Below are 24328 nucleotides of genomic sequence, written 5' to 3' on the forward strand. Positions count from 1 at the left end.
TGACACGCCTCCACTTCTATGCATCCATGCAACCAAACATCCCGGATACGAACGCTGGCGTCTTGGGCATTTGGATTCACAGCAGCAGCCATCGATACAAACACTCGACCAATCACGAGTCAGAATCAGCTTCCGAACATCACGTTTAATCCCATTTTTATAGCATCAAATAACTTTAAAACCAAACTGAACAGAAACATGAACACGTGAACAACCGAAATGACAAAAACCATCTATGAGAAAAAAACATTTGACTAGTACTTTGTAGTACAACTACTATACATGTAGTTACATCTGCAAATAATAGTTGATTAATTTGCCAAATACTTTGTTGATGAATGATCGAATCATTTGGTTTATAAAATGTCCAGTTGAGTTTTATTTTCTATTAGTTTTCTATTATTTAACCAAAATTAAAGTAAAACCCCAAATTGCTTAATTAATTAATTGGAAATCAAAAAACTTGCTGCTGAATCAATTAATCAATAAACTAATTATCAAACTCTACAACATCTCCTCTGGCCTGCTGCCTAGCAACCGCACCTGAATTTACATAAAAAAACACCGTCTGCTGCTTTTAAAAGCAAACCTGCTGATCTCCGTCCCTGTGGCGCAGCGGAAGAGCGACTCCAAACGATTCTCTCCATCATTAGCAGCAGCTCAACACTTAAGCGTCGTGGAGCCGGGCCAGAGAAGAGGAGGAGAGAGAAGTGAGTGATTAAAGATGAAGGTTGGAGGCAGGTGGAGAGAGAGAGGGACAGAACGCACTCGGCTGCAAAGTCTCCCGGAGTCGGGGGGGATTTATCTGAGGGACGTTAGCACTAAACGAGAAGGAGAGTCAGGTGTGACGCTGGAGTTGTGAACACTACAAAAATGTGTGTTTTGAGACGTTAGGCGAACAAACAGGACACGTCAATCAACAAGATTTAAACAAGTGACCTTTAAAGACCTTTAAAAGGGTTCGTTCTCCTCTCTCCGGACGATTTCAAACCCAACTCGCTGCAGCTTTGAGCATCGTGTTAATACCCTGAAGAGATCAGTACTTTATTTTGGACCCTATATTCCCCGGTGTTGTGTGAGCTCAGGAGTGACCCGATGATCCTCTGAGGACCCACAGCTTCCAGTTTCATTAATCTCCCTTTCCTCCGCGGTTCTACTTTGCCCTTTACAACATCCCAGCAGCCGAGAGGAGCGGCTCCTCTGGGCCGGGAGGAGACGTCCTCTCTCTGCGTCCTCCCCTCGGGCCGTTTAATAAACTCTCCTATTAAGCATGCAGGTGTCAATCTATCATTCCATCTGCTCTGGAGGCTTCAATCTATCCATTATTTAGCAGCATTACAAAAAAACTAATGGTGGAAGGATGAGGAATGTGTCAGAGGAGATCTCATTAAATTTTTTGCGTTTTCGCCCCTTTTTCTAAGGAATAATTAATTGCTTTGATGAAAACAATAAGGCATATATTTAGAGGGTGACATTTGGTGCCTTTCTTGTTATTTATATTTTATATAATCATCCCTGTGTTGGTCTCTGAACCCACAACACACACATATCTACATATCTAAAGACTAATCATCATTCATGTTGATCTGTCATGAAATATCCAACACGACCTTGTTTCTTGCTGCTTTTCTGTGCAAATTTCTACTTTTTTGTGACATTTCGTAAAATAAATGATGAAGTGGTTATTGAAACAACATCCCAGTGATTGATAGGGAACAGAGTTGTGGGACAGTTCAAGTTGGTTCATTGATCCCTTGGCTGCAGGAAGCTGTCATCTCGTCTTGTACATAATCATCCATCAAGATCTGAGCAGAGCAGTGGAGGTGTTATTTGTACCGGAGCGTCTTCAGTGAGGAGGTCGTACCTCTGCCTGCTCTCAAACATCTCAGAGAGATTGTTTTTTAATTAGTACTTACACATCTGTAAGTGCACATGGCTTCATCGACTCCTCCTGGGAGATTCCTGGAGGCTTGAGAGGACGATACAAAGATGTTATGTTATGTCATTCATCTTTTTCTGTTTGTTTTGTTTTCACCTCTGCTTATTTCCTGCGAGGTTACATCTGAAATCCACTTTGAACGAACACGCTAGAAAGTGTGAAGGTGACTCATTCACAGAATCTGCAGCCGACAAGTCACAGATGAGTCTCTCGTCCAGAGGTGTAAAAAGTACGGAAATATTGTACTCAAGTAAAAGTACCTTTACTTTGATGACATTTTACTTAAGTACAAGTAAAAGTAACCATCTAAAAATCTACTCAAGTAAAAGTAAAAAGCAGTTCATTTAAAATGTACTTCATAAATCCAATCCAAAAACAGTTATTTTTAATTAAAGGAGAATATTTACAAATATAAGTGCAATGTCATTAAACATGTCAGACATTAAACATTTAACATGTCAACACATTTAAGAACTTTTGGGAGGACATGTCAAGACATGAACCACATGACAGCTAAAATAAAAAGTTAAAATGCCGCTGTCCCACTGTATATTTTAACTTTTGGTTAAACTTTGGGACCACCTTTAGAGCACTAGTCTACAAACTTCTTGTTGAGTTTGAGCATTGTATAGCTGTTGCTTCTTTTGCGTATGAAGGCAAACTGCTTGCTGAGATGTGCACAAGGGTTTTCTGCATCTGCTTTAATCTCAACTGGCGGAAAGTTCGGTGCTTCTGCTTGTTGGTCGTCCGCAATATCATCCTTCTCTAGCTCTCGTTACTCGGCACCAGCGGGTTTGCATCGACCCCATCATCCACTCTATGCAGCATCTACCACCGGTGTTGTGCAAGTTCACACCTCTCATGAACTAGTTCATACAAGTGAACATGAACTAGTTCACGTTCATAGTTCACCATTTAAATTCTGAACTAGTTCATAGTTTTGAGGTGGAAAGTGAAAATGAAAGACAACTTGTTTTTTAAAGAAAACTTAATCCATCACTACCCCTTGCCTTAAACTGTACTTCATATGTATCAATTACTATATTTATATATATATATATATATATATTATATATGTATAATACATGTTTTATTATTGCTAATTTTCCCTGTTTATTTATTCATACCCTGCAAACAAAAGGCACAACAAATCAAAGTTTTGATACATTTATTTTGAAATGGTTTCTTTTATTTTGAAAAGGCACTTCCTGAATAATACGGAAAAGATCTCTACTGGCAGGTGTGCCTCGCTGTTGGAATGAACGCGTTCTTTTGAACTCGTTCATGCTCAACACTGTCTACCACTGCAGTGAGAGTTGCCTTGTGCCTTGAACTGTGTTTTTTTTTACTCAGTAACGGAGGTAATTTCCATTGTAGCGAAGTACAATACTTCAGTCAAAATCTACTTAAGTAAAAGTAAAATTACCCATTTCAAAAACTACTCAAAAAATTACAAAGTACACAAAAAAACTACTCAATTACAGTAACGTGAGTAAATGTAATTCGTTACTTTACACCTCTGCTCTCGTCTTTGTTTCTTGTCACTTTGGGACAGAACTCATGGAAACAGGTTGAACTAAAGTAACCTCTGTAATTATACTTAAAACACATTAGTGGTTTGATAAAAACCTGGTGTTTACTCAGGTTTTGCCCAAACAAAGGTTCCTTAAATGTCAATAACTATACAAAACAATGCACTTGTGCATGTGAGTATTAAAACATTAGAACATTTCAGGACATGACTCGCTAGCATTTGTTTATCTCTCAGCTTCCTTTTAGTTTTTTTCCTCTTTTGATTGAGTGCATTTAGTAGAACATCCCTAAAAGGGTTTTAACAATCAGGTCAACATCTGCCTGCTAAAATGCACCTGATTTAGGACTCGCTCTCTCTCTGCTTGTCTGTGTGTGTGTGTGGGTCTGTGTGTGTGTGTGTGTGTGTGTGTGTGTGTGTGTGTGTGTGTGTGTGTGTGTGTGTGTGTGTGTGTATTAATGAGGAAGATGCTTCTTGGCCTTTACGCGGGCGATAGCATCACTGACGGAACAGCCGGCATTAAAACAGTTTTAAATAGACGCCTCTTCACGCTGATGGAACATTCTCGTAACTCGTTAGAAACGTCTGGTGTCTCGCTGCTGCTGCACGTTCACACAATAAAAACCTGAGAAAACAAGGACACAAGAGTGGTCACTATGGCAACGGAAACAGGTACGCAAAGACTGAAAGTCCTGTTGTCGTTGTGGCACGTGTGCGTCTGCAGGAAGCGACGCCATCGGAGCTATTTTTGGCTGCGGCAGAACATATGCAGACTTGGGAGCAGATTTCCTTGAACGCAGAAGAAGAGGTTCCCCCCCCGGTGATGAGGCGGGGGAGTCAGGTCCAGGTGGAGGAGAGTAATTAATGCTCTGACTTGAATGTGAAAGTGGAGCTCAGAACCATGGAAACCAAGTGACTTCCCTTTAGAGCCCGATAACAACATCACTGATCTATAAATAAACAGCACACACACACACACACAGTGTTCATTACTAGTTGGTTAGTAAGGAATGTGTTTGTGTGCTGGACTTTGTAAAACAGAAGCGGTCAAGCTGGTTAATTAGATCTGTGTTACTCACACCTGGTTCAGTGCTGCTGCTGCTGCTGCTGCTGGTGGAGCAGTCGGGGGGGGGGGGGGGGGGGCGAGGCACCGGCTCTCACGTCTTAGCAACAGGTGCTGAATCCTCCTCGTGGTTACTTCATCGTCTCGTGAGGAATAAATCACTTCACGCAGAGTCTGTGTTGAAAGTCATTTGTAGCTTAAGATAGATAGATAGATAGATAGATAGATAGATAGATAGATAGATAGATAGATAGATAGATAGATAGATAGATAGATAGATAGATAGATAGATAGATAGATAGATAGATAGATAGATAGATAGATAGATAGATAGATAGATAGATAGATAGATAGATAGATAGATAGATAGATAGATAGATAGATAGATAGATAGATAGATAGATAGATAGATAGATAGATAGATAGATAAATAGATAGATAGATAGATAGATAGATAGATAGATAGATAGATAGATAGATAGATAGATAGATAGATAGATAGATAGATAGATAGATAGATAGATAGATAGATAGATAGATAGATAGATAGATAGATAGATAGGAAGATAGATAGATAGATAGATAGAGATAGATAGATAGATAGATAGATAGATAGATAGATAGATAGATAGATAGATAGATAGATAGATAGATAGATAGATAGATAGATAGATAGATAGATAGATAGATAGATAGATAGAGATAGATAGATAGATAGATAGATAGATAGATAGATAGATAGATAGATAGATAGATAGATAGATAGATAGATAGATAGATAGATAGATAGATAGATAGATAGATAGATAGATAGATAGATAGATAGATAGAAGGATGGATGGATGGATGGATGGATGGATGGATGGATGGATGGATGGATGGATGGATGGATGGATGGATGGATGGATAGATAGATAGATAGATAGATAGATAGATAGATAGATAGATAGATAGATAGATAGATAGATAGATAGATAGATAGATAGATAGATAGATAGATAGATAGATAGATAGATAGATAGATAGATAGATAGATAGATAGATAGATAGATAGATAGATAGATAGATAGATAGATAGATAGATAGATAGATAGATAGATAGATAGATAGATAGATAGATAGATAGATAGATAGATAGATAGATAGATAGATAGATAGATAGATAGATAGATAGATAGATAGATAGAGAACTTTATTCATCCCCGAAAGGGAAATTAAGTTGTCATAGCAGCCGGTATATTTGAATACAATAAAATACAATAGAATAGAATAAAATAAATATATTGATGTAGAAAGAATAAAAACAGAAACAAAAGATAAATAGGTAGATAAGGTGCAGTGGCAAGATGATGGTTATAGTACTGATGATATGATGGTAATGTTATTGTTAGACAGTATATAAAGATAGTACAGTATATATAGTATATAATATAACATAATATATATTTATATATGATAGTTATTATACCAATATAATAGCAGTATATATTAATAATGGCAGCAAGAGTATATATAATAATAATAGTAAATATAATAATAATAAAAATAACATGTACACATGTATAAATATGTGTATATAGACTTATATATACAAAGAATATACAAAGAGTATGATATAATATGATATGATAAAAATATGATATGATAAATAGTAGAGGTATAAATATAAGTATTTGACTATACAATAGATAATATAATATACTATGAGTGTAAGAATATGTTACACTAATAATACTAATTTACTGATATAATAACACAGGGAGCAACAGCGGCTGCTCACTAATCACGAGTCACATTGAAGTAACATTGGTTCATAGGTGTTGAAAAACAAGTTTTGAAATTAATGTTCACGCAGTAGAACGGGTGAAACATATATAAATAAAGCATGAAAACATTAATTATAGGTAATCAGGAGTTAATGATTCCTGGTTGTGACAAACCATATCAGCAAAGAGTAATGAGTCATCACAGCATTATTCACGCATATGGATGATATGAGGCATTAACATCTGGAGCTGTCAACTTAGAATTCATAACGGACTCCTCTTCACGTTTGAGCTGCGAATAGATAGATCGAAATACATCGATGACTCATAAGTAAGAAGCCGTCTGCAGTCGCACTTCTCTGATTGTCAGACACAGGAAGTGAAACAAAGGTGTGTGTGCGTGTGTGTGTGAATGTGTGTGTGTGTGTGTGTTTGTGCACAGCAGGTAATGGTGTTCTCCTCTCCTGCTGTGAGACTAAGGTGTCGTCGTCCCCTCTTCACAGTTCCACCTGTACTCAAACTGCATCACTTGAGAAGCAGCTGCAGGCTTCTTATCGAGGCTACTGTACAAAACGAGAATACTGAGAGTGAAGTTGTTATCCTTATGCAGTGGTGTATAAAGTATTTGAAAGCCATTCTTGAGTAAAAGTACAGATATCTTACCTGAAAGTGACTCCGGTAAAAGTAAAAGTCACCCATCAGGAAATGACTTGAGTAAAAGTCTTAAAGTAGCTCATATTAAATGTACTTAAGTATCAAAAGTATCTGGTGTTGAAATGTACTTAAGTATCACAAGTACAAGTACCAAAATTAAAAATGCTAAGTGCTTTTTATAGTAGGCCTATACAGGGACAAAACCCAAAAATTTTTCTCTTCAGGATTTATTTCAACAGACTGAAAAATTATAACAACAATATGCATATAATTTATAATGCATATAATTTAAAACCTCCGCTGCTCAAGTAACGAGCCAGTTTTGAGAATATAAGAAGTAGAAAGTACAGAAATTTGTGTTCAAATGTATCGAGTAAAAGCAAAAAGTAGTCAGGAAAATAAATACTCAAGTAAAGTACAGATATGTGAAAAATCCACTTAAGTACAGTAACAAAGTATTTCTACTTTGCTACTTCCCACCACTGTCCTAATGTAGATTGAAGTGTAATGTTTCCCCTCTGTTCCTTCCCTCTAGATATGCACCCCCGACCTGGTGGTGTTCCTGTCCTGCACCAACACCCGTTTGAAGGAGCGGCTGCAGAAGCGAGCGGAGCAGCAGGGCCGACCGGACGACAACCCCAAGGCCATCGACCGCCGGCTGACCAACTTCAAACAGAACACCATTCCTCTGGTGAAGTACTTCCAGGAGAGAGGCCTTATTGTCACGGTGAGGCCGCTGGAACAGTGAAGCTATGTCGTTTTGAACTTGCAAACTCCAAATATAAAGGTCACGGTTTGAACCATAGACTGTTCTTCCTTTCCAGCCACTGATGCCGCCATTTTGTGCAGTTGACTTCAGTTGGAGTCTGCACAGTAGTGATAAACACAATCAAACAATTAGATTCAGACCCAAGACCTTTCAACCCGTTTTTATAGCCTCAAATAACTATTAAAAATGAACTTATCCGAAATATGTCGGAATTACTCCAAGAATGAAATGTTCTGAGTGTAGTTTGGTCCGTGTTCCATCCACTAACATGGAGGAGGCGGGGTTTATGATGCATACTGCAGCCAGCCACCAGGAGGCACTCACGCCTCTGCTTCACGTCAGAGCAGCTGTCATGTCATCCATCTTTATAAACAGTCTGAGGTTTGGAGCTAGAACCTTCTGTTCAGTGACAGTTCTGTCTACTGCACCGTATTGATCCGAGAAATCAATATTTAACGATGACATTTCGGTGTCTGGTGGTTTTGCAGAAGTGATTTATCTCCAAGTCTCGGTCGACAAAGTCACCGATCTTTCTGGATTGCATTTCTTCAGCTGCTGATTGTTCTGCAAGCTTGAGGACACATAGTCTGTAGGGACAGAGGACTCGGTGTTAATTAGAGACCGTCAGGATCTCCTCTAAACTGTGTGCTTTGGTGCAGAGTATCGGTGGTACGTGTGAGGCGGCTGCTAATGGAGCTATCGGCGCCTGCGGCCAACAGGAAGCGGCCGCCCACTCTGCCCGTGGGCGTCTGATCGATTCCGTCTGAGTCTCGGAGCTGCAGAGAGAATACTGAATCACTGCTCCACCGGTACTGGGAGAGGGAGGTGGGGTTTGCATGGTTTTAGATTCTTGTCTCAGGACATTTTAGACTCAGGGAGAATCTCCAGTGTTACTCGTGTAACCAGATGTCCTCCAAGAGACAAATCCTGCAGTTTGTGTCTTAAGGTCACTGAAGTAATGAAAAGGCCCAAAATCCAAAGAAGAATTGTTTGGGTTATTTTGCTAAATGGTTAAAATATCAGTCAGACTGGAGGTTTTATAAATCTTTGTTTAACATAAAATATACTGTATGTATGTATTGATAGAGGAAATATGAAGTAGAAGTAACATGAAGAACAGTTAACGGTGCGATAATGATAAATGGTTAACCTAGCAAAGGTGAGGGAGAGGAATATATGAACCATAAATTGTGTCGTCTCATCTGTGTGGGTTCTGCACAACGAGAGTCGCACTTACATTTTTTAATCTCGGCTGCTCAGAGAAAAGTGTTCATTCCCTCGCGGCGTGAGTTAAATTTTTCTCTTTCGTTTGTTGGAGGTGGAGGCTGCTGCTTCACAGCCTGCATCCATATTCATACCCAGGTTATTATTATTTCATGATATTACCCAGCAGCCCTCTGTGTCAGATCTGTTTTTATACTAACAGAGTAATGAAAACAGTTTAGCTCAGCATGGACCTGGAATATAATGCTGTCGAGTCGAAGGTGGAGCTGCAGACTACTTTTTAAATCAAAGCTCTTTCTGGCTAAAAGCTCCGAGTTTAAAATCACAATGATAAACTTTATGTAAACAGTCGAGCACCTCTCTCTATAAAGGTTTGAAAGTATCTAAGAGCAGGAAAATGAAGTGAAAGGAAAACAAACATCCATCTTCTTTCAAAATGCTGATCGGATATTGTTCGTGCAAAGTCATCCAAACATCCTCGGGGATCCTGAGGCGTCCCCAGGTCAGATATATATTTAATCTCTCCAGTGGGTTCTGTGTCCCCCCCCCGGGTGGCTCCTCCCAGTTGGGTGTGCCTGGGAGCCCTCCAATTTAAACGGCGCCCAGCCAGGAGACAGACTTATCAAACGCCTGAACCACCTCAACTTTCAACACAGGGGGGGGGGGGCAGCAGCTTTACTGGGAACTCCCCCCAGAAAACAACACAAGTAAAACACGAGGAAGTCAAGCTGCTAAGAGCGAGCAGCACAGCACAGGAGGTTAAATCAGGCGATTCCTGATTCTATATAAAGGCTGAGCGGCAGAATTTATTTTGGGACGATATTAAAAGATTTGCTGATTATGACGAAGAAAGATGTATTTAGTGTCTTTTAAAAGACTGAATCATCATTTAGTCAAAGACGTTTGTTCAGGTTTAATTGGAGAAAATATTTGTGAGTCACTGTGTTAGAAGAGGAGCAGATCAGAAGGTCGGTAGTTTGATCCCTGGCTCCTCCAGTGTCCTTGGTCAACATAAGACTGGACAAATGCTACATAAATACAGTCCCTACACACAACACTGGACACTGATACAACACGACACACAATACTACCTGTTTACACTTTTAACAACTACTGGTTAACAGTTTACAGTGACTGGAGTTATAGTTTTCTATATAATGGACCTTTTGAAAAAGACAGCACAGGTTCTAAGGAAATGTGGTTTTAATTGTTAGCAACACTACAATATATCTTTAGTTTTTGTGTCAGGTGTTTGCACTTCGGGTGTCAACAGATTTCACTCAGAAAATGCAGGATGCTGTTATAATATAACACTAGAAACTTACTTCCTTCCACTGTCTTCCAGTCGTTTAGTGTCGCCAGCAGCCGTCCTCAATGAGCTTAAAGACGTTTTTGTATAATTTGTGAACAACATTGCATTTCAGTGTGATCAGGGCATGAAAACACATTTTAAAGATGAGATTAAATTGCGATGGGATGAGATTCCTCCTGTCCGGCAGTAATTATCCCCGGAGAAGGACTCAATACTTCCCTGACTAATGAATTCAATAAACTCTGGGGTAATTGCTTCGGCTTCTCGGTGAAAGGCTTCTCTGAGAAAATACTCCGTTCATTTTAAATGTCAGGTTCAATATGGGAGGACATAGCTCCATAAAAGAACAATCACAATGAATCATTACTCCACATAGTCGACGCTGCATTGAAATGTCTAAATTGACAATACGCACGTCTACGAGTCTATTAATTCTTGATGTGTCATTGAATTAACGGAGGAAGTTCTGGCGTCTTGTTGCTCAGCGTTGTCGGTTTTCTGTCATTTTTCCTCACGCACGTCAAGAAGTGACATTTAGATTTTTGTGCTAAAAGTGACGAAGGCGATTTTCACGTCGACTGACTCAGCTTCTCGAAAAACACACAAACACACGCAGCTGCACAAAATGAAAACCCGAACCAGAAACTGCAGCAAGGAGAGATAATTGTTTGTTGTGGCCTCGACTGAAGCCGTGTTGTCATTCTAGAGAAAAGAGAGCAATCTAATTAAGTATTCCCTGAGTGAGTCCAGCTCCAGCTTCCTTCCTACATGTCACTGGATGTCACACACAAACACACACACTTGTCTCTCCAGGGACGGCTACCAGGTGTGTGTCCATTACTCCTGGAATATAAATGAGAAACAGGCTTATCAGAAAAAGCAGGAACTTTAAATGGATTGTCTTCATGTTAGACACAGACACAACTGACCTGAATTTCACAGCTAACCTTGAGTTTAACCTTCGTCTACTTCCATTCATCTACTGTGAATCTGTTCATTTCTCCTCTGTGACGACTCAGAGCTCCACACAGCTTCGAACTAAAGCTTTTTACATTGTTGAAGTTTGCAGGATTTATCAATTCTCCAAATTCTCTTCAGCTCAAAGTCTTCAAAAACTCAAACAGGAGATTTGAAGTTACAGAACACAGTGAAAAGAGCTGCAGCCTTTTCACAGAGCACAAAGGGAACTGCTTCATAAAGAGACTTCTATTATGAGTCATGTGTTTCCTGCCTTGAGTGGTCGAGATGTTTTAACTCAGCAAACAAGGTTAAAGTTTGACATAAATAAAACAGGCTGAGGTTTTAACACAAATAATGAAATGTAAAAAAATATAAAATATTCAAAAGAGATTGTTATTGAAACTCCTCTGAAAGAAACATGTAGCAATGAGGACCTGAGTCTACGTTCAGGTTGATGAGGGTAAAATAAATCTGTCTCTACATTTTTAATTAAAGGCTTCTGAATCCTGTCTGTTGCAACAGACGGATGAGACAGTTACTTTTTTCTAACTGAGCACAACTCACACGGAACCAGCTAGAAGCAGAGGAGAGTATGCACTTAAAAGTTTTATTCAACAATCAAATTATGGACAAACTTGAAGGGCACCAAGGCTAATTGGCCAATTAAAATGATATTGCATTAACATCTTTTCTTGAGATCAGAAACATCCAGTTCATTATCTGGAGCTGCACATAAGTTCACCTGTTCATAGATATCTGATTTATTTGATCTCTGCATTATGCCTTTAGAATGTCCAAAGCCCGATGATGCAATATTAGAGATATGTACCTGGATCAGCCCCCTTTGCTGAACCCACTTCAATAAACCAATAAACTCCGTCCCTCTGCAACGTCTCAAGAAAATCGGTTCAGTAGTTTTTGCGTAACGAGCCTGAGGTTCCGTGTGTGAATAGCAATTACTAGGAACCTGCCTGAGGAAGCAGGGTTTTCAAAGGCCAGTGTGACCGATCATGTTGCACCGGTGTTGTCATTAGCTGTGGTTGTTAGCAGAAAGAGAAGATGGTTGAAATGTGGCCGCAGCACTGGTTCTGTTCCTTCTCAGAGGAGCACAGGTGCACTTTGCGTTCCGCTCGCCGCACCGGAAGCTGATATGAAGGATTCTTCAGACAGTGAATCACTCCGACCTCAGAGGAGCTTCCTCATCTGTCCTGCAGATACATGACGTGAGCAGCCTCCGCTAAGAATAAACGGATCCTACAGAGCCTCTCTCTTATGAAAGTGGGAATAAATATAGTTTTGTTTTTCTCCCATGCTCTCGATGGTGAAACACGGTGAGATGTGAGAAGGAGAAACCTGATGTTTTTTTTTCGTTCCCTCCAATTTAAACGGCGCCCAGCCAGGAGACAGACTTATCAAACACCTGAACCACCTCAACTTTCAACACAGGCTGACTTCCTCGTGTTTTACTTGTGTTGTTTTCTGGGGGGAGTTCCCAGTAAAGCTGCTAAGAGCGAGCAGCACAGCACAGGAGGTTAAATCAGGCAATTCCTGATTCTATATAAAGGCTCAGCGGCAGAATTTATTTTGGGACGATATTAAAAGATTTGCTGATTATGAGAAGAAAGATGTATTTAGTGTCTTTTAAAAGACTGAATCATCATTTAGTCAATGTCCAGTGTTTTGTCATTAGCTGTGGTTGTTAGCAGAAAGAGAAGATGGTTGAAATGTGGCTGCAGCACTGGTTCTGTTCCTTCTCAGAGGAGCACAGGTGCACTTTGCATTCCGCTCGCTGCACCGGAAGCTGATATGAAGGATTCTTCAGACAATGAATCACTCCGACCTCAGAGGAGCTTCCTCATCTGTCCTGCAGATACATGACGTGAGCAGCCGCTGCTAAGAATAAACGGATCCTACAGAGCCTCTCTCTTTTGAAAGTGGGAATAAATATAGTTTTGTTTTTCTCCCATGCTCTCGATGGTGAAACACGGTGAGATGTGACCAAACCTGATGGATTTTTTTCGGATCCCACGCTCTCTAGGGAATCCTCACCCCCCCCCTCAGGTGCTCAGAGGACTGTTCCACACAGTGCACACCAGACAATGGGCGCTATTCTCTAAGGTCACCACAGAGGAAGTGTTGTTTGTGGGCTTTTCCTGGTCTTACACCTCTTTTACACCAAAGTTAGCAGGTAGGCAGGGTTTCGTCTCACTCTAGACTATCAAAAAAAAAGGAAAAGGCTATCGACTCCGCTCCCATTGCCAGGGGAGGAGTTTGCCTTCTCGTTTCCCCCCCGGTGAGTCATGTTTGACATCGATCACAAACGCACCGGAACCCAACGCATCAAAACCTTCCCGTCTCGCCAGAGCTGCGTCTTGCACGACACAGAGAAGAACTCACGTCACGCCAGAAGAGATGCAGCATTAGATTCTAGACTGGCAAAAAATAAAGAAGACTAGTGCGTCATGGGAGAGGACACAGATTGTTTCTATTCCCATTGCAGACAAAAGCCAAATGCCAGTGGATGTCAGTGGGTTTCATGACCAGTGGAGAAGGAGCTTTGCATTAGTCTGACCTCCACTCGCATCCCTGACACTCGTTTCTTTATGTAGTTTAAATGTTGAGTAAAGAACCCGGCAGAGAGCTAATCTGTCGCTTTCCTTTATATCCGATGTTCCCATGCACGAGGTCGCCTTTTCAGCCGCTCGTGATTTGCTCTGCTGGGAACAGGAGGTCAGCAGAGAAAGGTCGGTTTCTATCAGCGTCCTCCTTATTCACAAAGCAGAGTCTTCACGCCGGATTTTGTGAAGACTCGTTTGTGCAAAAGGAAAGTTTCTGACCGCCAAATAATCTGAAAGAGACCAAGGCTAATTAATCTAGTTTTATTAAAGCTTGTGGTGTGTGTGCGTTGAGTGCAAAGCAGCCCGGGTGTGTAGCTCCCAGAGACCGGAGCTCGTTTCTCATGTTTGATCTTATAATGAGTCTCACTCTGGATGTCGCAGCCGCTGGACTCTGACCAAAGCACGTCTGTTTGACTTATCCTGTCCTATTTTAAGGTCGTGACATTTTCAAAAGCTTTTTATTTGACTCCTAGTAAATACTATGACCTGTATGATATACACTTCCTATATCACTGTTTATAAAGATGTACCACACGTCTCCTCTTCCTCCCACTACTCAGAAATTAAGCTAAAATATCCCAAAATGATTTGACATCTATTTTGGCTTTTTAGTCCCATTCGCTAACATGGAGGAGGCAGGTTTGCGACTTATACTGCAGCCAGCCACCAGGGGACGATCAAGACGCTTTGGCTTCACTTTAGGGAGCTGTAGTGTCGTCCATCTATATAATAGAGTCTACGTTTAGAGTCATCTAGTGGAAAAGCTCTGTATTGGGACCAACTGAATCCACAGGGGGCTTCAGGTACCTTAAGATTTGAAAGGTACTTCATGTTCAGGGACACATTGTGACCACTTGTGGATTTAATAATGCTGTGACATACGACACAGGCGGAAGTAATAATAATAGCACATAAGTGTTCCAGACCCGCACGGTAGTTAGCAGCTGGTAGCCAGTAAACAGCAGCTGTAAACATGATAAAAAAACACAGATGACAGAGTGAAAAACGGGAGCAATCGAAAAGCAATCTGACACCATAAGGCAGCTTCACAGTGGTCGACACGCTTCTTCTTCTTCTTCTTCTTCTTTCGTTGTATTGACAGAACGATCAGATCTCAGAGTGGAGACATGAGACAAATCACACCAGGAGTAAATGTGATCAGGGTGAAATTCTATCTGGATATAATCTGGTCATTAGAAACATTTGGATATGATTGATCTGATTCTATTAAAGTGAGTGAGGGATTAATTTAATGATAAACAGGTCACACAGAAACACACATTTTAATTCAAAAAATGGAAAATCACATTAGGTTTTCTTTCTTTTTGTTTTTCTTATAGTTGGATGCCGACCGAGATGAAGAGGAGGTTTTCTGTGACATCGGCACGACTGTGGACAACAAGTTGTTTCCTTCCAACGAGCCGGGAGCTGGTGAGATCAACTCTCATTTTACAAAAACACTGTGACACCTCCAGAGATAATTAATCTCACCATGATTATCCTGGGAAACATTACAGCTTAATTATGGGGTTTTAATAAAAGTCAGCTTAATCCACTAAAGGAAAATAAGAGAGAGATTATAAGATTTGATTACTTCATTTACTACAAAGTGTATGTGACTCAGCTACCATAGAATGCAACCTTCAGATGAAATGTAACGTTTCTACAGGAAAGTTTTGAGTCCTAGAAAATCCTAGCATTGATTCAATGTATATATATATATATATATAGACACATTTATATAGAGCAGGTGATGACATTCTGTGCAGTGGCTACATGGGCTGAAACACTGATGAAACCTGATGCAATAGAAACCTTCACCAGCAGCAAAATACCATCAGTCCCAGTGGAGAACATCAGGCGGCTTAGAGCCTTTTTAAAAAGCTGCTAATCAATGTGAACGCTGCAGCGGGGGGGGGTCTCTCCAAAATAGTCCAAATACATGAGAAGGCAGAACAAGCGAAAGAACATCACCCACCAGCTCCCTGGTTACCACAAGGGTTGTCATGGCAACCAGTGAAGCAGGGCTAACCTAGCTCTGTGAGGAACAGAATCAACGAGGTCAGAATCTGTCTCTGATGGTGTGATGGTAACAGATCCTGATCCTGAGCTGCCAGAGGAATCTGAGCCGCCTGTTCTTCACTGACAAGTAAATCTGAAATGAGCTGATTCTGGCTCTTTCATCGTGTTTCTGCTCTGTACGTCTGCTCTGTACAAGCAGAACCAGTTTAACTCATGTCTGCTCATTTGAAAACAAAAGTTTCCTACTTTCTTACACAACAGGCTTTGTTTGCCCAAGTGTTTATTTAGCAGAAATCCTCCGGGATGGTGATGAAGGCTGGATACTCAAAGACATACGGTGAATGAAGTGTGCAGCGCTGGAGGAAAGTTACCCGACAGATTTCTGGGTTTTTGATCTGTTTCCAGACTTTGTTGCTTGTCCAAGGACAAAAGGTGTCAAGTGCTGCGTGGGTTATAAATCCCTTCTGGATAGAATCTTCAGATCTTTTGGCTTTATAAATAAACTTGAATTAGAAATCTGCTAGCGGTTATCTTTATTGTCATCACGTCGTGCCACAATCGAAAGGCGGCACAATCAATCGCAAAACTGCTTCAGTGATGTTGTGATGAAGGGAAGAGTCGGCAGCAGGTTTTTGTTACGACACATTAACTCGGGATTTAAACGGAGGTTCATTTCAGGAGGTGCTGAATCACAGCGAGAGAACATATGGTGCCTGGAAACTCTGCCAGAGGAGGAAAATGTGGAGTTACAATATTGTTTTGATCAGGAGAGCTGCTTCGCCATCGTACACTCAGTACATGGGTGTGACAATGAGTGAGGAACCAAAGATAATAAATAGAAGAGTTTATAGAAGAGAATAGGAATAATAATATATCTGTTCCTCTATTTGAGGGACTAATATTAAAGTCAAATTCAACCTTAAATCATCCTTTAAAGACTTGACCAACTTCCCTCTCAGTGCATCGGGCCGACTCCATAAGAAGACTACAGCTCACACTCCCAGAGATCCTTGACACTGAAAATTGACTCGTGCTATTTGACAAACTCCTGCAGCTCCTCTCTCCTCACCGCTCAGAGCAGCCTTCTTCAAGACAAGATGCTGAAACACCAAACAGTCACAGAGGACACAACAAGGAGCAACACAAACCCTGCAGAATTTCAAACAACAACTCCTCATTAACTGGAGAGAAGCTACTGAACCCTCTTGATGTTCGCCGAGCCCTTCTGGGTGATCGGGCTGGAAAATCTCATTATATTGTGCTTTAAATAAAATGTTAGTCTTGTAGGAATGAGAAACCTTGAGACTATTGATTTTTATAGTCTCTATCAGATGCATTTTTCCCCTCCTTAAGGGCATAAGGGACTGAGAGAGCTTCCTGTAAAGAAAATGTAGTTATTTATATATGTCACGTTCCATCAATCAGGAGCCTCCAAAAAGGTTTTTACACACAGGAACAAAAAGGAAAACCTCTTGAATGGAGTGCATCTTAACGAACAACCACTAAAAGGTCTATTTATGCTCCAGGATCCTCTCAGAGATCAGGTGATTTCTCTGCCATGCAGGGGAAAAGCGTAAAGGAAAAAAGCCAGGAAGCAGGAAGATGGTGCAAATAGGGTTGCAAAATTCCGGGAATATTCAAAGTTGGAAACTTTCCATGGGAATTAACGGGATTATACGGGAATTAACGGGAATAAACAGGAATATACGGGAATTAACAGGAATCAACTGGAAATGTTGTGGGTAATTTATACTAACTGTCATATACAGACATAAATATAAACATTTTTTTTTTGTCATAGGCTGATTTGAGCCCTGAGGAAACTTTGGGCACTTGACTATATGCTACTGCATCTATGTGTCATTCTTAACATAGGTCTTTGCACAGTATTTGCAAATGTATACAGCCTTTCCTTCTACATTTTCCCCAATAATATCATCGAAACTGACCTGACTTGTCCTGCACTCTACAGCAGGCCTCAATAGCCCTGCTGTAGAGTGAAGGATGCTGGGAGTTATCTGTGCATGTGATGGAAGAATGCACAGTGGAGGGTTGAAATTCAATGTGCAGTGTGTGTTGCATTCCATACATCTTTAAAATAGAGTTTTGAATGATGTTTTTATTGCTCAGCATTTAATTTGCGTATTTATGTTTTTTGTCAAAACTCCCGAGCTTCCCATGGAAAGTTTCCGGAAAGTTTCCGGAAATTAACCGGAAACTTTCCGCCCCTTTGCAACCCTAGGTGCAAAATGTCAAAATAGACTGAAAGTTGTTACGGCAAAACTCTTTGAGGGAAGTTAAGACCATCTGCTGCTGCTGGTGCTACCTTTCTCCCAGCAGAGAGAGAGAGAGAGAGACTCCTGCCACTCTCCTGCAGCCTCGTTCGCCCTCGGGCTGTGATTATCACAGCGGCACATGTGGGTCCAAAGCGAAGCGATGCTGACGAACGCAGCCTCAGCACCTGACACCGCCGGCCTCGGTGGGCAGAATGAAAACCTCCTCACAGTCAGACCTCAGCCGCTCAGAGACCAGATGCACTGTGACACGCTGCTGACTCTCAGAGTTCAGAGCTGCAGGAGAGAAGGGAGGAGACTTTTCTGTTTACTTGCAGCGTTTCTCTGTAAATCTGCTGCATTATGAGGCTTTTACCACATCAGGCTTCTGAGAGACTCACAGCCACCGTCTCCCTGGAATCCGCCGGAATGTTTGAAGCTGCATCCTCACGGAAACTAACCCAGTTCTCTAATGAGAAGGTTCAGACGTGCTCCGGAGTGTTTCATTCACGACCCATTTCCACCGAGTTGTTCAATGTGTTGGATGTGTCAGCAGCTTTCGTTCAGAGGGAAGTTCAGGTTCAGAGTTCTGGAGCTAAAGTGAATGTTAATCTGAAGATCTTCCACTGATCTTCACACGTTAGAAACCAAATTAGCACATCACCCAAAATGTTAAAAAGCTCCCTGAGGTCAGTGTTGAGTTTGATGTTTGTTGGGTTCCTCTGTCCTCAGGTCCCAGTGAGCTGGACCTCAGTCTGATGGGTGACATCAGCAGCCTGGCAGATGTTGCTTGCAAATACACTGAGGTAAGATGACGATTCACTATCACACGTCCTCCTCACCATCGTTTCACTCCAGCACCAGTAGTCGTTCTTTTTGTTTGAACCAGATGTGCAAAGCCTTTGTTTCACTTTTTCTCTGATTCACTCGTCTGACCATAATCTGATGATTTAGCTTCTGTCAGAGTCACTCAGGGTTTAATGTTCTGAGTCATGGGTGTAAACACATGTTCACGTGCCAGCAGCCACCTTTTGAAGAAGGTGGCTGACTAAAAGCTGCGGGAATAGAAAATAAGTAGAAAGAGTTCTGGTTTGATGGTTATTGCTGATCCTCAGTACTTGGGTAATCAGAGTACGTATGTATACGTACAAAAACGTGCTTGATTTTGATTTTACAGACAGACGTATACACATGTAGCTGGAAGCTGCTGTTTTATTTTTGCGGAATCCAGGTAGGATTGCTGTTTCCCATAGTTTCCAATTGCCAATCGAAGTGCTCCATGCTAAGGAAGAAAAAGAGTCACGATCAGATGCATATTACCCATCTATATATCCACCATCTTCCCCTGGTTGTGTTTTCCTGTTGCTCTGGTCCTACTGCCCACCAGGTCACTGTAATGGGGCCTCATGTAGTTTCAGGAGACTCTTTCCTCTCTGTGGTCACAGTGGAAAGAGCCGAGCTCGTCCAGCAGGAGCAGGCCACTCTCTGGGCTTCAGGAGTTTCACAATCCTCTGTGGGTTGTGTCTGTAATGGGATTGATTTACACCACAGCAGTGTACAGGAGTATTGGGACTGTTGACTGGGACTGGTCTTTATGTCCGACCTATGGGGACGGTGCACCTCTTAAAACCACATGAGGCAGCAATTCAAAAACATCTCACTCCAAACGTCTCGTAGTCGGGATCATCACAGTCTAAAGTCACAGACAAAACCTTTAACTACTAAGTGAAAAGTGATCAAACAATCACAAGCAGAAATAAAATTAGGTATTTTCCAGAGACAAGATTACCTGACTATGATTCGATATTAACAGACAAGTCACAGGTTCGATCCCCGCAGCAGTAGCGATGTGTTATGAATCTTAATACTTTCCTCTCACCTCAGTCATCACCATAACAACCTGATGGGAGTATTGTCATCAGCAGTAATTTAATAACCATCTTATTGCCCTTTCAGCGTGACATTTTTTATCCAATTAGAGAAAATCACATTTTGAATCATCGCTAACGAGCCGGAGACCACGACCTCCACAATAACTTTTCTATTTTCACAACAAACTGACGATTGACAAATTACCTTTTTCAAACCTGACAAACTGTGAACTGGTTGATTCAACGTGTCCAGAGATGGAGGAAGCTGTGGTTTCGATGCTCGAGCTTCATTCCTCCACTCGGCCCTGGTGCTGCAGTGAATCCTGACCCTGACCCGAGAGTCTCATTAATGCTCAACTCCCGATGCTTCGTTTTCCTGCTGCCTGGTGGAGATGCTTTACTGTTTTCACTTTTTTGATCCAGATTGTTTCAGGGCTATCTCACATCTCAGCTCTTCATTTACACAGAGCCTTGAATTCACACTAGGGAGCTAAACTCGATAACTGAGTCTGTTCACCGCCGGCTGGTCGGCAGGGAGACTTTCAGGTTTCTCTCTCCATCTGAAGAAATTCACTGGTGGTCGAATAAATAATCTTTATTTCTCCTTCTCTCTTCTTCCTATTGAGTGAAATATATTTTTTATATTTTTGAAAAGCCAGACCAGGGTTAAAGCTTTTAATCCTAGGGTCACTCCCATCAAAAAACTATGATACTTTTAAAAGGAAAACACCAACGACAAGAACGACCACATGTTCTCTGTATTGGTTTAAAGTCTAATGCAGGTCTTCTTCTTATTATTTCTTTATTCTGCCCTTTTTTTAAATGGATGGAATCCACAGTTTGATACGTACATTACTCCCTACATGAATTGCAAAATGAAGTTATATTGATCTTTATGTTTAGTTTTATATATTTTTCTACATGTTTTGGTCTCTAGCAAAGTTGGAGGAGACCCAAAACAAAGCAAAAAAAAAAATAGAATACTGGACGTACATTCACAAGATGATCAGAAACATGACTCTACTGATGATTCATACATCTCATATAATATTTTGTCCTTATTGTACGACTGTAAAATATGTTTCCGTAGAATTAACGCTACATGATAAATAAAGAAGAGAATGAACGTTTTCTGTTCGACATCCATCGACAGTTTCATCCACTAACAGGTGTTGTTTTGTGTTAATGACACATACATGTTGTTGTTTTTTATCACATACCGTCACTCATCACCAATAGACACTATCGACTTTCATGTGTGTGTGTGTGTGTGTGTGTGTGTGTGTGTGTGTCATGTGTTTCTCTCTCTGAGTCATGCGACCAGTTGGTGTCCCCACATGCCAAGTCTCCCCCGCACCGACAGCGTTTCTTTAACACTAACAGAGCTCCTCCTCACTTCATCTTTACTGCATCCCCCCCCACCACCACCACCTCCACCCGCCAATAACCACACACAGCCATCAGGAGTCGGTATCAGTCCGATGCGAGTTCAGAGCTGGGGAAAGATGGAGATGTCAGGGGAGGTCATCACTCTTCAGCGACCGTTTTCTGTGTCTTTTCTTCACCATCTGTCTGCACCTGTCACTGCAGCTCTCCACTAAACGCTCCATAAAATACACAAACAGGACGAGAAGAGACATTTTTGTGAGATACACTAATCGCTTCAGTGAGATACAACAACACTGTCACTGACATTTAGGGGAAATATGCACATCCAGTATGATGTGTCTTCTTTTGGACTAAAAAGGGAAAAACAAAGGGCGATTATCCTAGTTTCCATCAAGATCAATGTGTTATTCCCTGAGAAATCTGTCAAAATATCAAAACAACACAATGTTTGATAGATTCAATTTTCATTGATCTGTGTTCTATAGTTCTCGTGTAACAAACCAGACAAACAAACCAACATTGACCTCCATCTGCTGGAGGTAAATATTGCAAGTTGTGTTTCTACTTCAACGTTTCTAAGTTTCAAAAGATCGATCAAGTTTCTCATCCTGGTGAAAAATCTCAAATAAATCCCAAAACCTCAAAATCTGCAGTCTCCACGTTTCTTCTCTTCTCCCACGAATCTGTGAAAATCGAGTCATTTAGAAGATCCATTAACGCTTTAATTTTGAACTCAGTCATTATTGGAATAGAAATGAGACAGCACTTAACTGCACAGTCCATTAGGCATGGTGGTGGGGGGGTGGTGTTAGACAATCTGTTCCCGTTCAAATTACAAATCACTCGATCACATCATTGAATCCTCTGTTCAAGTTAATTATTTTGTTCCCTTTATCTCTGGTGTTTTTTTTATCGTATTCTGGCCAATTAACAGTAAGAGTTTTCATTTTCATTTTGTCTTTCATTTGCTGAAAAACAATTATGTTCTAAAGCACGAACTCGAGTCATTTGTGGCAGAAGGCTGCAGATGGTCAGATCCGTGGAGGATAACCATGGAAACCTGCGGCAATGACACTGGGGAGATTTCATTTTCTCTTTAGCTCTATCTTAATTTTCCTAAGTACAGAATAAAAGCTCAAATTACATAAGACTAAATGATAATAAATGTTTTCTGAGTATGTTAACGTGAATCTGTCTCGTCTTTGCAGCTGGAAGAGGAGGAAGACGTGGATTTTGATGAAGGAGCGGCCGACAGTGAGTTGATTCAATGATTGATTGTCCCTCTCCCTCTCTCTCTCTCTCTCTCTCTCTCTCTCTCTCTCTCTCTCTCTCTCTCTCTCTCTCTCTCTTTCTCTCTCTCCCTCTCTCTCTCTCTCTCTCGGTCTGTTCTCAATAACACACAGGCGACAACACGAAGCGATATCTTATCAGCAGAGCTTTTATTAGCTGTTATGTAATGTATTTATCAGCTTCTGCCTCCTTTCATTAACAAGCAGCAGCCCATTCATATCATCACACACACACACACCCACACACACACACACCCACACACACACACACACACACACACACACACACACACACACACACACAGAGAGAGGCTCATTCAGGCCTCTGGTGAATAACAGTCACATGGCATTTGTGTGCATCTGTGTGTGTGTCTGTGTGTGTTTTTCGTCATCATCCCTGTGTATCAACAGTATTGATTGTGTAATAGAGGGGGGGGGGGATCTGTAGATTGCGTCTCAGTTAGATCTGATGTTTATCTCGTCAGTGAACTGCAGCAGCAGAGCAAAGAGAGGAGGAGGAGGAGGAGGAGGAGGAGGAGGAGGAGGAGGAGGAGGAGGAGGAGGAGGAGGAGGAGGAGGAGGAGGAGGAGGAGGAGGAGGAGGAAGAAGAGGACCATCTGATTACTAGAGAAAAAAACTGCAGATTTACATAAGCCGTGTTTCTTACATGAAATACAATGAGGTCCTTCACTCTCTCCTCCCTGGTCAAAAAACCATTGTGATAAAAAATATAAAATAAAGAAATCCTCTCATTTGACAAGCTAGAACTAGACTGTTTCTTTTAAAAATCATTCAAACATTTATTAGGAAAAAGAGTGATCTTTCGATAGTATGTCTATACGAGATATTCAAATTTCAGGGAGGATTAACAGACGTTAAGAAACTTTTATACGAGACCAAATGACAGTAAGATAAAGTTCTTCATGAAGCCAATTAATTAAGTAATTAACAAGCAGTGGATTCAATGTAACAGTGTACAATCAGTATAAAAACCTTGTTCTGTTTCTTCTGGACAAACTGCTGAACTTACATCTGCTCCTGTGACTGTTCCTGGAAATGCCAAATTCTCAGAGACTGTTTACTACAAGAAATGTCATATATATGTAAATTAGAGGGAAAACAGGTCAGTTATTACTTCGACCTTTTGTTTTGACACTTGTGCCGAGTCTCCTTTAACTTTCCTGTCACGTAGAAGTTTACACGGAAAAGAAGGTGAATAACAAAACTCTCAGCTGTTTATAAAACCCAACAACAGACCGATGTTTTGTACTTGTACAGGAGGGTGATGCTCAAATGCAACTAATTATATTAAAAACTACATAAACTCAATGAAATTAAATATGACCATTGCAGTTACACATGAGCAGCACGTGATGCCTGGTGTGTGTTGATGTGCAGTGCATGTTAATCTCAGTTTCTCTTTCCTCTGACAGGTTATAGCACAGAACACAGGAAACCAAAGGTCATCTTCATGATTGGTACGTAAATGTGCACACACACACACACACACACACACAAAGACACGCACACACACACACAAACACACACACGTACACGTAATAATACCGAGCAGCTGCTGACTGTAACTCGTCTCATTCTCTTACACTGAAGCAGACACAGACATGAGATGAGTCGATCAGCTGCTCTG

General features: G+C 41.0%; 1 protein-coding gene across 1 annotated transcript in view; it reads left to right on the plus strand.

The window, feature by feature from the left end:
• Positions 1 to 24328, plus strand: part of ak5 (adenylate kinase 5) — a 57251-nt gene that overhangs the window by 17259 nt on the left and 15664 nt on the right. Inside the window, exons 6-10 of the mRNA XM_061084231.1 lie at positions 7489 to 7680; positions 15177 to 15267; positions 18864 to 18937; positions 22600 to 22645; positions 24114 to 24158. Of these exons, the coding sequence (XP_060940214.1) occupies positions 7489 to 7680; positions 15177 to 15267; positions 18864 to 18937; positions 22600 to 22645; positions 24114 to 24158 (448 nt within the window). The remainder of the gene's footprint in view (positions 1 to 7488; positions 7681 to 15176; positions 15268 to 18863; positions 18938 to 22599; positions 22646 to 24113; positions 24159 to 24328) is intronic.

Source organism: Limanda limanda, chromosome 13 (genome assembly GCF_963576545.1).
Source record: "Limanda limanda chromosome 13, fLimLim1.1, whole genome shotgun sequence".
Lineage (NCBI taxonomy): Eukaryota > Metazoa > Chordata > Actinopteri > Pleuronectiformes > Pleuronectidae > Limanda > Limanda limanda.